Genomic DNA, 17,407 nt, shown 5'->3' on the forward strand with positions numbered 1-17,407 from the left:
ATCAACTGTTGGTTGGATGTCATTCAGGATTTGAACCACCCACTCACATACTACTCATTAGGCATGAATGATATTATTATTGTGCCACGCAATCTGAAAACAGTAGATTTTTAAAAAAAGATAACTTTGCAATCATAATACATTCCTTTCTGCTTACAGTACTTAATTTAGCAGTTAAAATAAACTTGGATAAAATATAACGAAAACTCGTCCCTTAACGCAGACGCCCACACTTTTCACTAATACAATAACGAGGCAAACACATCAAAATATCACTTGAACGTGGAACTCGTAATTCATTTTACGTAACAGTCAACGCCTCAGAGATCTCACGCCTCATTACAAGCCATATATTCTCTCAATTTCATGAGCGAAAGGGAACGTTTCCATTTTAGAGCCAACCCCCATGAATCAGAGGACCCCGAAGCTGATCGAATACACTCCGGTGCACTGGAGGGTGTTTTTCTTTCCAGGCTTTTCACAAATGAATGCTTGAATTACAAATAGTTGCAAATCCTTGTTTTTGTTTCACTCTTTAAATGTGTCTGTAAATATACTGTTGTGGATTTTGTTTGCTATACCAAATGATGAAAAGAATGCTCATTTTGTTTATTTAGGTTAAGCAACAAAATATTGGTTCAGTTAGTAATCCAGGATGAAAACTACAGGAAAAAAGCACACGGAGAGCAAAAGCATCCACCGGGGGCTTTTAAATTATTGCTAAGTGCAGCTCAGTGTGAAGTCCAGACAGCAATGTTCAGTTCCTCCCACAGAAGTATTTTTGTGTGGCAGTCGTTTGAGGGTGGGCAGAGAGGGAACTGCTGGGTGGCGTACCCGGGCCCCAGGTCCTGACGGACGACCCCTGAGAGGTAATAAAAATATCAAAACCTTGGAGGCCCCTTAACCAAACAAAAAACACATCTGCAGTAAAGGGAACAGTAGACACAGTGGGAAGCTGCAATAAAGGTTGAGGAGGCTGTAAGTGCCACAGTATCCTACTCCTCATGAATTACTGCTTTAACATGGCCCCAATTGCGGAGTCAGCTGGCAAGCCAGATAAATGTTGCAAGTTGTGAAATGAAGAGAAAGCTAAATGAGACAAAACTTGGCGTAGTTGTGATTTAGTGAAGCTGAATGTTTTTTGAAGTTACCTTATCATGGCCAGATAAAGACAAATTTCTTCAGGAATTGAGGTTAATGTGATACATATGGCTCTCAAGTGCCTTTATCTATTGTATGATCTTACCGTTGTAGAGTATGCTTGTAGTAATAAAGCATCATCTTCAGAATTTACCATTTCTCATCCGGGTTTTTTTGTGAGCTTATGTTTTTGGACTACACTATGCAGGGGTGGATGGTAGGATTTACAAACTTAGGTTTGATAGACATACTGTATATTGAGGCGGTCACTCAGTGTAGTGACAGAACATTGATAGGTTCCTCCAAGAGGGAGTAGAGAAAAAGTTTTCTGACTGGACAGAGAACACCAGAATCAACAGAAGATTAGCAGTATAAATCAAGTGTGGCTTGACAGTAAGCCTTCAGTTGACAAGGCTCTCTCTCTTAATGTTACTCAAATGTGAAATAGTCAGCCTTTTGACCCAAAGCATGTATCTTATATTAGGAAATATTATAGACAACTTTCCTGAGCGAAACATGGGTGGAGCTATCTTAGCTCCGAATTTCCGGTTTAGACAGAACAGCATGAAGTTCAAGGTTGAAGTAAGCAGTGTGTTGACAAAAGTTAAAACTGCAAAATCAAACCAGAAGAACCCACAGAATCTCCCAAAATGGATTCAACACAACGTAGATGAGACTCCGAGACTTTCTGTGCTGTGCATGAACTCCTGGAAGACCCTATTTATAAGTGGAATGTTTTGATCAGCGACCAGCTTGTACCTGAAATGTGCCAGTGTGGATCTACCTTGCCATACGCCTGAAATCGAAACCAGCTGCAGACAATAAGTTAAGAATGTGCTTATATCTAAGGATCCACCTAAAAGATTGTATGTTTGTTCTTATTACTTCGTTGATCATTCGTGGACAAAATTATAACAACCTGTGCAGCCTGTGTTAACGTGAGGTGTATGTTGATATGCCGGCCACTTGAGTCACCGAAATGAGGTAAAATTGCAAATAATATTACAGTTGACGAATGCAAAGGGGCTGACATAGATTTTGTTGTTACAAGGAAATACTACATAGTACATGGTGTGTACATATAAACAATAATAGTATGTCATTTTTTTTTATTGCTGATATTGATCGCAATAAAACTTTTGAATTCAATTTCTTGTTTTATTTAAATCGATTGGTGCATGTGCAAAACACGTCAATAAATCACAATTTATAAAATTATTAGAAAAATATTAACGAAGGTGGAGCATAAGTCGAGCCTTCTATCATCAAAGTAGAACGCACGTAGTCTCGATATATGTCAATCGATGTACAGTAAGTGTTGTTGTGAGGCACATAAAGTTGTCTTCCCTTGCCTAATAGCATTTTCCACCTGTAAAAAACGAACAAAAAACTTGTATTTATGCATCTACATAATTGTGCCATCCTACACGTACTGATTAGCAGCAGGCTAGCAGCAGATAGCATGTGTTGCAGCCACAGCAGTACAGTAGTTGTAGTAACTAATATTAAACGCCATCATAATTACAATCATCATCATAATAACAATATCAAAGACAACAAGTCGTTTCATGCGCAAGATTTTAGCTTTAGTATTTTTTGAGCACCAGACACATAAAAATGCAGGGATAAGAAGTACATACCTTCCATAACACCAGCGGCAACTTGGCTACATAAACACCCGGTCTTTGTGGTGGCACGGCCTTCATGAACATGCTGTTCTCCCATGTCGTGATGATGGCAGATGGATGCGTTATTTCCAAATTGTCTTTTTCAATGATTTTGATGCCACTCCAGCTCCACTGTTGTTTTGGTTGTAGAAAGTATCAAACGGAAGTTGCGAGCAGAAATACGTAAGTAAAGCAGAAGTACCTCTGAAACTTGTCTATAGCAGAATACCAAAGAAAAAATGTCACTTAAAGCACAGTATGTACTGAAATAATGAGTGTGTTGTATAATACAGGCAAAATTAAGAATAGCTGTTAAGGGGATTATGAAAAAAGTGAACTCATTCTTTTCTTTTTTTGAGCATACATACATACAATGCTTCAAACATATAAGACGTAAGCCTAGGGGGAAAAAAATCTTATTTCGATGGGTGATTTTGGGGTGGCGCAAAAATGATATACTTACAAAATTATTCAACGAAAGATACACATATCATAAATTTTCTAAGCAAATAAGTGAAACTGACTAATTTCCCACGGTGCATCTGTTAATCTCTTGCAGCACATTGTCGTTGGCAATCATGGTTTAGCACCTTCTGTGGAGTTTAAATTCATTTAGCTGACAATAAATCGAGGATGAGCCTGTCAGAAAAATTATAGGTCTTTATTTTGAACCCTTCTGTCTTTTTCTGAATGGAACTGCTCACCTGTTTGACACATCCATCTCTTGTCAGCCAGAGCCAAGCTCTGACAGGCAAGGTGACAAAAGGCTGTAATCTCCTCCTTCGTGAGCGTGATTCAGGGCCAGGGTGTGTCAGAAATGCCTGTGAAAAACCTTCCAGTCGATAGGCTCGAGTGAGTGAGCGATGATGGGATGTTTCAGTGGATCAGCGTGAACGACAAAACTGAAGCGAAGATGAGGGAGAAAAGTGGAGCAAGGTACGAGTGACTTTTGCCAACTGGACGTGCCTGAATGTTTCTTATGTCTATGAAATTCTACAAAGAGATCTTAATGTGTAGAGTTTTTGTTGGATGTGTTTGGGCCAAAAGAATGTCTCTTGAGCAGAAATAGTAATCCCAAGACAAGAAAGGAAGCCAACTTTTCCGCTCAGTACAAAATGCAGTGAAAGAGAGACTCTTTAAGACAAGCAAGTCCGAAGTCTTTATCAGCGATGACAATTTAACCCATTAATGTCTGCAATATGAAGCAACTGTCAGAGAATCCCAAAATTTGAAATATAAGGTCTTAATGAAACCTTTTTTTCAAATTTGTAAAAAAGAAAACCAAATATGTCTAATAAGCGCACTAATATCTATAACCCTTGCTAAATCCTGTTGGGGTTTTTTTCTCATGGAACCTGCAGATGCATGAGTTGACTTTTTTTTTAAAAAATTTTGAGGAAAGGTATTTCAAAATTCTGAATTAGTCTCTAAATCATGAAATTCTAAGTGTATCAAATGTGATACATTTGGCAAGAAAGGGATAAAAGTAAAAATGGACATATTCAAAAAAATATTGATGGCAGAGTAGTAATCTTTTTTGATGTCCTTTAAAAATGTCTCTACATAGTAGTGTACAAGTACAATAGTACATTCAATTGCATAATAGAAGCAGGTATATTTTGTGTGAAATGTATCATTGTATAATATTTTGTGAAAACAAAGCTATAAGATCTTGTTACCTTTATAAGAATGACATGTTTGTTAACAGCAAAAAAGTTCTTAAATATAATGTTGATTTCATAAAATTGCATGCAATAATGATTACAACAGATTGTCTAAAATTCAGAGGTGGGTAGTAACGCGTTACATTTTCTTCATTACATTTACTTGAGTAAAATTTTAGAAAAATGTACTTTTAAGAGTAGTTTTACTAAGCCATATTTTTTACTCGAGTAGATTTGTGAGGAAGAAACGCTACTATTACGCCGCTACTTTGGGCTACACTAGTCGTTCGTTTAAAAAATTTTTTTTTTTTTTTGCCAGTGATGCCAACAGTAGCTTTACCAGTTTCAGCAATGAGACGTGGCTACAATAATCACATGACTTCATTATACCAATCAGATTCAAGCTTGCCGTTCTATGATCATGCTGGCCCGTTCTATCACGGTGCGTCTGTTAAGCACGGTAAAAAATTAAGCATTTGACATAGAGCGCTGGCCTCAACTTGACTTAAAAGCACCGTTTTAAACTCTGTTTTTATATGGCACCGACTGACCACGGAAAACCGGAGATATGATCCTTTTAATTTCATAATAGGAACTTTGAAGGAACTATACAACTATTCAAACTAGGAACTATTTTCTGCAACAGAAAGCACTCATGCTCTTTGAATGAATGATGCTTAGTTCTGTTGATTTTTTTTCCCTCTCGCCAGATCTTTTTTTTTTTTTGTATTTCTTTGTCTTAATGTGGTTATGTAATAGGTTATAGTACAGTATAATAATAACAGTTCTTACAGACACATATGTGCTGAGAAAAAAATCAAACATTGGAAACAGTTAGTCACAATGTTACTCATTACTTGAGTATTTTTTTCACCAAATACTTTTTTACTTGTACTTGAGTGCATTTTTTTGGATTACTACTTTTACTTGAGTAATATAAATTTGAAGTAACGCTAATCTTACTTGAGTACAATTTTTGGGTACTCCACCAAACTCTGGTAAAATTTCATTTCAAGTACATTTAACGTTAAAAGTTGTTGCCGTTTTGTTTTCATTTTCACTCTTATCAGATGGACTCTCATCTCTTCCAAATCCGGGAGATAGTAGTAGACAGTGGGGAGAACAAGTATTTGATACACTGCCAATGGGTTTTCCCATTGGCAGTGTATCAAATACTTGTTCTCCCCACTTAGACTTTGCCTTAATCACATGTACGTTAATTCACTTTTTAAATAGGTAAGGAAAATGACAACAACAAAATAAAAATCATTGATTCTCATCGGAAATTATCCTTTGTCACAATGCCTGTCACTGCATTATTCACTCGTTTAGGCAAACTGCTCACAATTGACCCTTTAATAAAACAAATGCCCTTTCCTGACACAAATTTTTGGATAGAAAACAAACACAAACAGACACTTTAACCCATCATTATCAGGCCTCTAATTCAAACCAGATGGAGAGAGGTCGTAGCATACCAACTTCTTGAGGTAATAACAAAGCTCCAAACAATCTGTCACCCCAAAGTTTTCTCTGCATCAGTGTGCCTTGGCTTGTTTGGTCTAAGCAGCCACACACGGACACAGTTGGTACCAGTGATGATAGCGGGATTATTATTATTTAAGAAAGAAATTTTTAAAAAATTAACTCTCACTTCTGCGTAAAGGTTTCTTTTTTGATCACAGCATTCCTTCCTGCTCTCTTTCACTTGAATTCCTCTTTATCCACTTGGGCAGTGAGTACCTGGCTTATATCTTCCAAATGCAGCTTGTGTATAGTTCCAGCCCGGAACAGGAGCAGATAAATTCAGCAACATATCTTTCTATGCAAGCCCATTAGTCTCCTTAGACACAACCCATGAAGTCAATTTTACGCTGTCCAGTTGGATTTCAGCCCCCCAAATCCAGATGTGTGCACTGCATGGAGTGTTCCAGCTGAGATCACCAACCTAGCAGGAAGAGCACGTTTCTCTTAGGAGGAATGCCCACCTCAATAAATGGGCTTCAGATCGGGCTCATTTATTATAGGATGTCAAAATAGTGCCCGGTAGTGAGACTTCTTGAAACACTGTAGCTCATGGAGGAAAAACTCTGTGGCTAATCCTTAGCAGGCAGACATTACAAATGTGAATTAATCAGGTCTCTTCTTTTTGGTTGACCAGACCTTTCAGTGCAAATGTAATTCATCAGAGGCGCTTAAAGCAACAAATCGTCTGCAAACAAGCATTTCACCACGATAGCTTCTTCCTTGCTTGCAAACTGTGACAAGGGTAACTCAAGCTCCTTGTGCTTCTTGTGTAGCCCCTCCTTAAAACCAAACCAAATAGAGGAACGCAGAGAGATTTGGTCATGGCCCTCATGTCGTAATTTTTTATGCTTGATGACTAAGACTGGAAGTTTATGGGCCTCGGTCAGCAGAAATCCTACCTTACTTTAGGACCTCTGTCTTTGAAACACCTGATCATCTCTCTATCATTGTATGTGCTGTATGTAGCCTAAAAGGCTGTAATTAATTGATGTTCTTGCCTATTTAGAAAAGTTTTTTTTTCTGTGAATAGACGGCACTATAGATTAGTCTTTTTTCTATTTGCAGTTCAAGACTAATAGGCATCTAAAGCTTTAGTAGCAAAACAAAGGAAAACATTTTGAAAAATCAGTGCACAGAACAGGGCAGGCCATGTCATGTCTTGTTTCAATCTAAAGCTTCGCATTCAGCGCAGTGATGATGTAATGTTTTAATGAGTGGTGTAAACACGAAATAAGCATTTTTTTGCTATGCTGTCCCTATAGGCTGCTTCTTATTGGTCAGAATTATTTTGAATGATATCAGTCTGATATATTAAATCATTATTTTGAATTATATCTCAGTCTGATATATTAAATCAAACCACTGCTTTATGTGGTTTATGTGTGCAGATATATATTTAATGTCTATAAAAAAAATAATGATGCATACTTTTTAGTCTTCATTCGAATATTTATGAGCACACTCAAATATTTACATTATTCCAATAGATGCAAAAAAGTACTCATTTTAATTTCTAAATTCCTCATCATATATAAATGCTTTTTTGAATGACTAGCTCTGAAATTGTTGTATTTCCTTTGTTTTCTTGGTAGCTTCAAGACAACGTAATGCTAACCAACCCTGGCGTTTCCCAGCTGAGCATTAGAAAAGATGGTAAACTGTTAGCATCAGCGGGATGGGACCACCGAGTACGGATATTTAGCTGGAAAAAGCTGCGACCTCTGGCAGTTCTGCAGTACCACAGTGACATGGTTCTCAGTGTTGCTTTCTCCAACCACAAGGACCCAAGACAAAGACTTCTGGCAGCTGGATCCAAAGACCAACGTATCAGCCTGTGGTCTATATTCAGTGAGGTACCTGGCACTTGCTGACCCTCTGAAAGAACGTCATATGAATGCTCAATGGCAATGGTGACTCTAGAAAGAGGTTACCAACATGATTGAGCATGAAAGAGCAAATGAGTACCACCCTGAGGCCCTTCACTGATCATTGTGATTTTCTAAGAATTTTGTAGAAGTAAACATGTAAAAATTTAAGCACTCGTGGAAATTTACGGAAATAAATGTTTTCATATTTATGGACTCGAGCAGTTTCTTCTCCTGGCACACACGTAATGGCAGCGTGCCACATGTTACAGGGGTGCGAAAGTGACTGATCATTGGCTGCGAATGGAGTCGGCGGTGTCACACCTACAACTCCGCAAAACACCGAAAGCAGGGGTCCCCAAACTACGGCCTGCGGGTCGGATACGGCCCGACTCCACATTTGGTCTGGCCCCCCGAACAATACCAGAGAGCAATTTGACTTATTTTTTTTTCCCAATAGTGTTATTTATTTCCTGGCTTTTTTTCTGTGAAGGTCCCAGAGAGGATTATTTGGTGATTATCTATTTAATTAATAGTGTCATTATTATTTATTATATTATCTTATCTTAGATTACATTATATTTTTATTTTTATTTTATTTACTTTTGTTCCGTGAAGAATCCAGAAAGGGTTGTTTGATTGTGGCTTTCTGAAAAACAATACATTTTTACATTTAGGCACTCCTGCAATCGTCACACTTTTTCTGTTACAAACTGACCCCGGCCCCTCATCAGAGAAGGGAAAAGTTATGTGGCCCTCACAGGAAAATGTTTGGGGACCCCTGACTGATAGACTTGTTTGGCCATAATAAGCCACAATTGTTATCTTGTACTAAACTGTTATTAGAAAGACATAAAATATTGCCATTGATTTAAACATTTATAAAAATTAGTACATATTTTGAATTACGGAGGGCGCCATGTCGACGTGCGTAATGCACTCTGGAGTAATGACGCAGCTCTGTTGGTCCTTGTAAAATAGCTGTGCTCGATACCAGGGAAGCTTGTATGACGACTCGCATGAGTTGTTGATTTTCATCTGAGGATTTGAGTGACTGATTGCAGACAGAAAGACAATACACACTCATACTATTGATGTAGGAAAAAAATAATATGATCTTCTCATATCTCAACCAATAAGCAAAATAAGACGTCATTGTAATCTGTTGGTTAGAAAATGATACAAATAGCCAGCAATCAAACTAAGGTTAATACCTTTTGGTCTTCGCTATCGTTTGTAGAGGTGTGCGAAATTTCCGATTCTTAGATCATTCATGATTCGGCCGTGGAAGATTCCAGAACGATTCACAAACATCCAAATCCGATTATTGAAAGATGTCAAGTAAAGCGGAAGTAAAACACACTCAGCGCACCGCGCAGTCTTCGGGACGCAATGAGGAACGGAGCGAGAGTAGCGAAACATCATGCTTGTCATTACCCGGCCCCTCGGGTAATGCCAATGCTCAACTCACGGCTCTAGCTCAACTCATGCCGCGAGATAAAACAACATACCTGACTGCTGCCGACAGCTGCTAAAAAGTACGTCCACATACTGGCACGGTAGATATCATATTTTTATATCACTAGATGCAATGTACAGAAAGCTAGATGCGGGCGTGAGTAAACAGCCGCCATCTTAAAGCAGTAGACTTCCCTGCAAAGCTGTTGTAGCGAACCTTCCAAGCGAACCTAATTAACTTTTTATCTAAAATACTCCTAAATCGGTAAAATATTGACTTGAATCTATCTTTAAAATAGTTTTAAAACTTTCACATGTCGAAAGTAGACAAAAGGGAAATTATTGAATAACGGGAGCAATTTTAACAACTTCTAACGGTTGATTCACAACATTAAATGAATTGAATGTAGTTTAAAGCTGCTGATACACAATGGGGATTTGAGTATATTATTTGTTTTTAACTGTTAACTTGATACTGAAATAGTCGTTTATTTAAGCCTGTGAGGCTTTTTTTTCTTTTACAGTTTTTGTAACTAATGCACAAAACATTAATAGCAGCTAATAGCGGGTGCGGGGGTGTCATCAATAATCGATCTATAATCGAATCATAGCCTCTGAATCGTAATCGTAATCGAATCGTTAAGTGCCCAAAGAAGGTTTGTCAGTTACTAGGTCTTGGGCATTTCCAGCCAGACAACTAACCATCCATACACACTGTCATACACTACGGCCAATTTAAACCCATACACACAACGGTAAAACATACAAACTCCACACAGAAAGGCAACAAGTTGTCTTGCTGTGAGGCGACAGCGCTATCCACTCATCTACTAATTTTCATTTCATTTTTGTTTGAGCATGTTATACGGCATTACATAAAGAAATTGTTAATTGGCATTTTTACATATTATTATAAACATGATTAAAATTCATGATACTCTTTATTCAACACATATTAAATATAAAGCGGGACCACTTAAAGAGCATACGACACGAGAAAAAAAAGTCTTAAATGGCATTATTAAGTGAATTGGAATCATATTTTGAGACGATTCGACTATATACAACAATTTAGCAAAGCACAGATGACGGAAATTAGTCTTTTAATCTGCCGGTTAGCCACGCCTACCATTATTGGGCTTTAGCGTCCCCAACAGGTGGATGACGTCAGCGGTAGACTGGGCTCATCGATTTTACTATTCAGCCCATTGAGGGGGAATTATTCAGAACGAGGAAAACGCGACGAAGAAAGCCGCAAAATTTCATTGTTTCAGTCTCTCTACTCCAATATTTTTACAGGATATTCTTTTTATCCAAGTATTTTCCCCAATTGCTAAATAAATGGCATGGTCACGACAAATAACAGTCTTGTGCTGAATGGTATATGAAATAATAAAAATGTATTTATTCAGGACGACATGGCAAAATTACTCCATAATGGTCAAAACTGTCGACTTCACCTTTACTGTCGCACCTCCCGAACGATATTTTATGACACCTAAATCGGACATATGTCATTTCCCTTCCCCGGCTTCGGAGAATGTAAACAAACCAGAAGGCGTGACAGCTAGCCGACATGCTAACCCGAACCGAGTGATGCTTCAAAGTCTTCAAAGCGGAGAATCACACATAACTGTCCTGGATTATTTGACATGACGACCCGGTTGTCGATTGTCTTCGCGGATCGGCAAACCGCCCGGCGGAGAGCAATTTACAGTTTGTTCCCCGGAGGAGGGTGGCTGGAGTTGTTGTGCAGCTAACGTGCTGCTGCTAATGAGCATTAGGAGAGCTTTTTACATGCCTATCAATGATCAAACGTAAGTAGTCCTTCATTTAAAGGAAGTTTGTAGTGTTTACTTTGTAATCGCTGTATTCGTATTTGACATAATACAAAACAAGATGTTTACTCACTTCTTCGTAAGTCCAATGGTCCCACAGTAAATATTCACGGTGAATGGGAACCTTTTGAAACTCCAAAAAGGCGCATAGCGTGATGCGAAAAATAAACGTATTAATCCGCAAAATCAGCTGAATCCTTCGTCCTCATACACAACAGTACACTGTAGCGTGAAGAGGACGTCTTCTACCGTACACGTCACAGCGCCCTCCTCCTCAATGCAAGACCGAAGCCGGAAGTCACTCATTTTCATGGCGCGGGATTCAAAAAACTAAATAAAAATAGCGATCGCTTCCACACACATCCAAGCGGCCCATATCATTCAGGGGCATAAAATACCGCGTGTATTATGAAATAAACATGCTTTTTCGTGTCACATGCACTTTAATGCTCTGGACAACTCTGTAGCTGCTCCTAGTTGATCGGCAGGACGATCTTCAACGTGGACAGTTAAAATAGTCGCTTTTACGTGACGATGGTTACCTTTTGATGATGCGGTTCCGAGACAGCACTCTTGGTCGCGGAGGATGGCAAGCTCAGCCCATAAGATGTCTCGGTCAAGGCAAACTGCAAAGTTTTCATGTGCTGTGATGCACAGGATATCTGCAAAAATTATCAAACGGCTGTCTTTAATTAATTATCGGTAACACGACAGCTCTGGATGCTTACAATTTCCAGATTGATATTGGAATAAGATTGATCACACAGATTGATATTGGAATAAGATTGATCACACTATTGCTTCCCGTGAAGATCTGCAAACGAAAACTGGAGTTCTTGACAACAAACTCTCCCTCTCCGTTGTTATTAAGATGCAGTTGCCGCATATACATCACAGCTTTTGTCCCACTCTCATCTCATCCCGTCTATCCTGTTCATATGAAGGAATGAATGCTTTATTTGCATATGAGGAAATAAAAATAATAAAAAATCAGACAAAACCAATGATGTACTTGAGATAATAGCAACAATAGTTAAGACAACAATAATAATAAATAATATCATATTTTGTTACTCGTTTTGTGAAACAACATCATTGATGCCCTACTCCTCAATGTTTTGCTCAGGTATTAAATTGAAATGGCTGAACAGATTACATGTTTATGTTGCTAAACAGTCACGCAACCTGAATATGTCACTACCCAAGTACACTGCGACGTCAACAATGGCGACCTTCAAGTTAAACTAATTTTCCAAATGTTATTAAAACAAAAACATTAAGAGGGGTCTTAATATCAAATTATTATAACTGATACTGTCTTTTATCTTTTTAAGAACTACAAGTCCTCATAGCCGGTTTTCCTTTTAAATGCACATGCCTGCTCGTGCCCACCAAACTACTAACACACTTCCTCCTCTGATCACACCTTCCTGATAGTTTGCCAAACAAAATGGAATTATGTGATTCTGTTTACCTACTTGATGTTAGATTCGCTCCAGTGGACTTGAATATGAGATGTACGACGCACCTGAGCAGATATGTAATCCTGTGTTATTTCAGCAGGTTAGCACAGTTGTTGTGGGCTAACCTGAGCTGTACTTGTCAAACATAGGTAATCACAGCAGGCCAGAGCAAGGGAGAGCCTGATTCAATATACCAGCTGTTGCATTCTTGGTCAACATTACGTGTTCTTGAATGGGTATTATTTTCCTCTTGACAAGGTTTTCCTGATATAATGTACTATGAACAATTACTGTGTTTATTTACATTTATAATATAACAACTTTGGCAGCAATTGAATACTTCTATTAGAAGACTATTTCTGTTTGACGTAGCTGATTCTAATATTTGTCACATTTTGTTCAGCAAAATAGGGTAACCAAAGTTTTGGATATCTTTCAACTTATGTATGTGTACCTCAGCAATATCATAAAGGGATATGTGAACTCCCTCCCCCTCACTGGCTTGGTTTTCAGGACATGTTTTCCTTGTACCCCGCAGAGGTCCGTCTATGCCTTTTGTCCCTGACCCCTCTGCTGACATCTCCCATTCATAATAGCTTCCTAAGTCTCATGTTGGCTTTGAACAAACACCAGCTTCAGCGTGGGCCAGCTTCCGCCTTTCGTCTGATAAATCAAATGCCATTTCCATTGGTGCAGATGTGTTGTGAATGGAACAGACAGCAACCTGCTGGTCGGAGTAGTGGACGGTGAACCTCGTAAATCACTTCATAATGGATGTTTTAAGGAAGTCAATAAATGGACAGGGACACCCCCACTACAATAGACCATGAGCTTCACTTATCACCAAAGTGTGTCTTCTGGGGCTTTGAAGGTCAAAGTTCAGTTTGACTTTTGGGTAGGACATGGTCATGAAGGCGTTGAAGCAGTTTACCAAACACTTTTATTTTAAAAGTTTTAAAATGCTTTATTCACCTGTCAGTATGTCTTGGTGTGTTTCTTATAAAATGAAAAAAGATCATCAAAGCATTTAATCTGTTTAATGCCCTCATTTAATTGTACTTGTGAACCATTAACCTTAATAAGGAGGACTTAAGACTGAACAGAGTTTTTGAATAATGTTCCCCAGATAATTTGGTAGAGGCTGCATGCAGCAGATGTTCCACATGCAGATAAGTGTGACATGATGCTTCAGGTTGCGTTGTCATCTATCGTCAATCTCCTCATATTTCAGTGGCACATGTTTGGCATCCTGTCACCACAAACTCCTCAAATCCAATCTCTCTTTTGTAGTTATGATTGATCAACGATATGCAACCACTTAAAATAATCAACCATAAATGTAAGCGAGCGTATGTCGAAAAATGGGCTGATTGTCTGTGACGCCTTCTGACAAATCCCAAAAGAACGGAACTGTGTCGTAAAACAAGGACATCTTGTATGTGTACGTACTGTGTTTTTCATCAAAGAATGTTTTAACTGAATTACAATTTCCTGTAATATTATATATGTGTGTATACAGTATATTATATATATATATGAATGAATGAATGAATGAATAATATACATACATACATACACTCTTCATTCTCATCCTTGCTAAATTGTTTCTACCTTAATCGTGTTATTTTTGAGTGTTTAAGTATTGTTTTTAAGTGTTGTTTTTTGAAGAACCTTACAATTTCTTAAAAATCCAAAGTGCATTTTAAACTAAATATTTCATTAGAATTATTTTTTAAATTATTATTTTTAGTCACATCAGGATATGTATAACCAAGTTAGCAAAAAAAATTTTGTGTGAGAGAGAAATATATTCAGTTTATTTCTTCACATTCCCTTGACTGATTTCTTATTTTATCAGACAGCGCATTTTACTAAAAATGGTGGTGCACGGGTTGCATTTTATTAAAAGATTTTTAATTAGTTGACTTATACTGACTGAAATAAGTCAAATTGAATAGAATTTAAGTCAAGGTATGGTTGTTAAAGAAAAGACACTATGATTCTTTGGCCTCCATGCACACAACAATGTCAATTGTGATTATTAAAATAGATGTAAAAATAATATATATATATGTGGCGGAAAACACTCAGGTGATTTGAAGTTCCACTCTGAGACCCCCAATTTGGCGAAATTTAAAAATTGTCCGATATGCATGTGTGATACATCATTGAAAAGCTTAACCCTTAAAGACCTGCAACATGAAGCAATTATCAGAGAATCCCAAAATTTGAAAAATAAGTCCTAATTAAATTAATTAATTTATTATTATTTTTTTTCATATTTGTAAAAAGAAATGATGAAATGAATATGTGTAATAAGCACTCTAATATCTATAACCCTAGCTGAATCCCGTTTTTTCCCCCCAGGGAACCTGCAGATGCATGTGTTGACTTGCATCCAAATTTTTTTTTGGGAAAAAGATATGTTAAAATTCTGAATTACTCTCAAAATCATGAAATTTAAGTGTATCAAATGTGATAGAATCGGCAATAAATGGTTAAAACCTCAATTTTCTGGGGGAAGAAAATTTTTGAACAGGAAGGCATTTTTAAAAAACAAAAACATTTTTAAACAGCAAAACACTAACTGCAGGTGAGAGCATGCGAGAGCACAATTAAAGACGCCATGATTTTAACAAGATATTATCACGTACTTACCTCTTTTTGATCCAAAAACTCCATGTAGCATGTATCATTGAGTGTCAAGACACAGCTGTGAAGGGCCACAGCCAGATTTATGGGGGATTTTATGGGTGAAACGTGGTACTATAACATGGGTCTCGATGCAGAAATCGCAGAAATCAAGTAGTAATCGAGATTTTCTTTTTCATATATTTACCCTTTTAAACTTTTTTCCCCCATTTTTTCTTTGTTTGGATTTATCATCTAAAGCAGGGGTCAGCAACCTTTTTGGTGTGGAGTGCCACTTTCAAATTTTCTTGTCAATCAGTGTGCCACACCGAGACGCACATCCAATTTTTTATATCCAACAGAGCTGTAATTTTACCCCAAAGAAAACAACATGAACATATATTGAAATCGTATAACTACCATTCTTTTTCAATTAACTAAAAAATAAATGCATATTGTAGAAAATGTCAAAACTTGAAAATAAGTGCAACAGTTCACTAGCTAGTTGTTCACTATCAACTTAAACAGTAAATTATATGCAGCATTTTAGATATTCTTTTATATTACAAAGATAAAAGATGCCTACCTTAATGTGATCCCTGGCCCTGTTTTCCTTGGCTCAGCTCTGATTTCGGGGTTGTACTTTGTGACTTTTAGCTGCTTATCCTTTTTTTTTTAGTGTCTCTTTGTTAGTCAAGCCATCGACCAAAATCTCTGAGCTTGACAAGATCGCCTCTTTGATATATTCACCATCAGTTTTTCTTTTTTTCATCAGGTTTTCCTTGCTTTGCAATGCAGTGAGCAAAGTGATAGCTTGCTTCGGTGGCGGTGTTTTTAGCAGTGACAAAGGTTTTCAGGGTGTGTTTGTTTCCTGTACCTGGACACAGCACGTTTTAATGTCTCTGCCTTGACAGACTCATCCTTGAATGAATTTTCATGTTTTGTCTCATAATGACGTTTGACACTTGTTCTCCCCGGGGAGAGGCACGGGCCCGGATGGAGCCGCCGCGGCCCCCGGGAAGCTGGCTCTTGCACGAAAGGCTCGGGCGCGGGCCCGGGTGGAGCCGCGAGGAGCGAGCCTTTCCCCGGGGAGAGAAAGCCTCCCTATCGCGGTGCGCACGGAAGCCTCGGGCGAGAACCCGAGTGGAGCCGCTTCTCCCCGAGGAGGCTGGCTCTCGTGGTGCGCATGGAAGCCTCGGGCGCGGGCCCGGGTGGAGCCGCTAGGAGCGAGCCTTTCCCCGGGGAGAGAGAGGCTCGCTCTCGTGGTGCCCACGGAAGGCGCGGGCGTGTGGGGCTAGAAGACTGATCTAGCCCCATACCAGCCCGGGTGGAGCTGCGGGTGCAGATCTTGGTGGGGGAATAATACTCTTAAATACAGTCTTGATGAGATTGAATTGGCTGCAGTTACGACGTTGGGAACGCTGACTCTGGAATAAAACACGATTTGACCAACATTGTGACAGCCGATGCCTACCAAAAATGACGTAATGTCAGAGGTTATAAAATCGCGCCAGCGGCCCTTCCCGCACAGAGAGCGCCAGTGGGCAATACGGGTCAAGTCGGTGAAAGCATCCAAGCCGCTCCATTCTCGGGACATCTTTTTATACGTGAAAGCAATGACGTGAGTAAATCCCATGTCTCTTTACACAGGAATTCCCTTGGATGTGTGTGTGGCTTAAATAACAGGGCGCGCAACAGAAAATGTCTGAATTTCAGGTAAAAAGGCGCTTTTTTCTTGTTTTTTTGCCATGCGCTCGCGTGTCACTGGTTAACCCTTCGCGTGCCAGTGCTGACACGCGTGTCATAGGTTGCCGACCCCTGATCTAAAGTATAGACCCTACCCACGTGACGTCACAACTCCGCCCTCCTGACTGGTGCCGCCCAATTGTCCGTCAACACATCATGTTTACCTGTTACGGCTACGTACATTCCTCCTATTTACGGCGTGTTTTTCTGCTCGTTAACATTAATAATCAAAATGGTGAAGGCGTGTGTGGCGGTCGGTTGCAATAACAGAGAAGATAGACGGAGAGACTTGAAGTTCTACCGGATTCCGAGAGACCCGGTGAGGAGAGCGAGATGGGCTGCTGCAATTCGACAAGAAAACTGGGCTCCAAACGATTACCACAGATTATGTAGTAGTCATTTTATATC

General features: G+C 38.8%; 1 protein-coding gene across 1 annotated transcript in view; it reads left to right on the forward strand.

Annotated features, from left to right (window-relative positions):
• Positions 1-8,893, forward strand: part of gnb1l (guanine nucleotide binding protein (G protein), beta polypeptide 1-like) — a 40,158-nt gene extending 31,265 nt beyond the window's left edge. The window contains exon 7 of the mRNA XM_057832757.1: positions 7,591-8,893. Within this exon, the coding sequence (XP_057688740.1) occupies positions 7,591-7,869 (279 nt within the window). The 3' untranslated portion in view covers positions 7,870-8,893. The remainder of the gene's footprint in view (positions 1-7,590) is intronic.
• Positions 8,894-17,407: the final 8,514 nt, after the last annotated feature.

Source organism: Corythoichthys intestinalis, chromosome 3 (assembly GCF_030265065.1).
Source record: "Corythoichthys intestinalis isolate RoL2023-P3 chromosome 3, ASM3026506v1, whole genome shotgun sequence".
Classification (NCBI taxonomy): Eukaryota; Metazoa; Chordata; class Actinopteri; order Syngnathiformes; family Syngnathidae; genus Corythoichthys; species Corythoichthys intestinalis.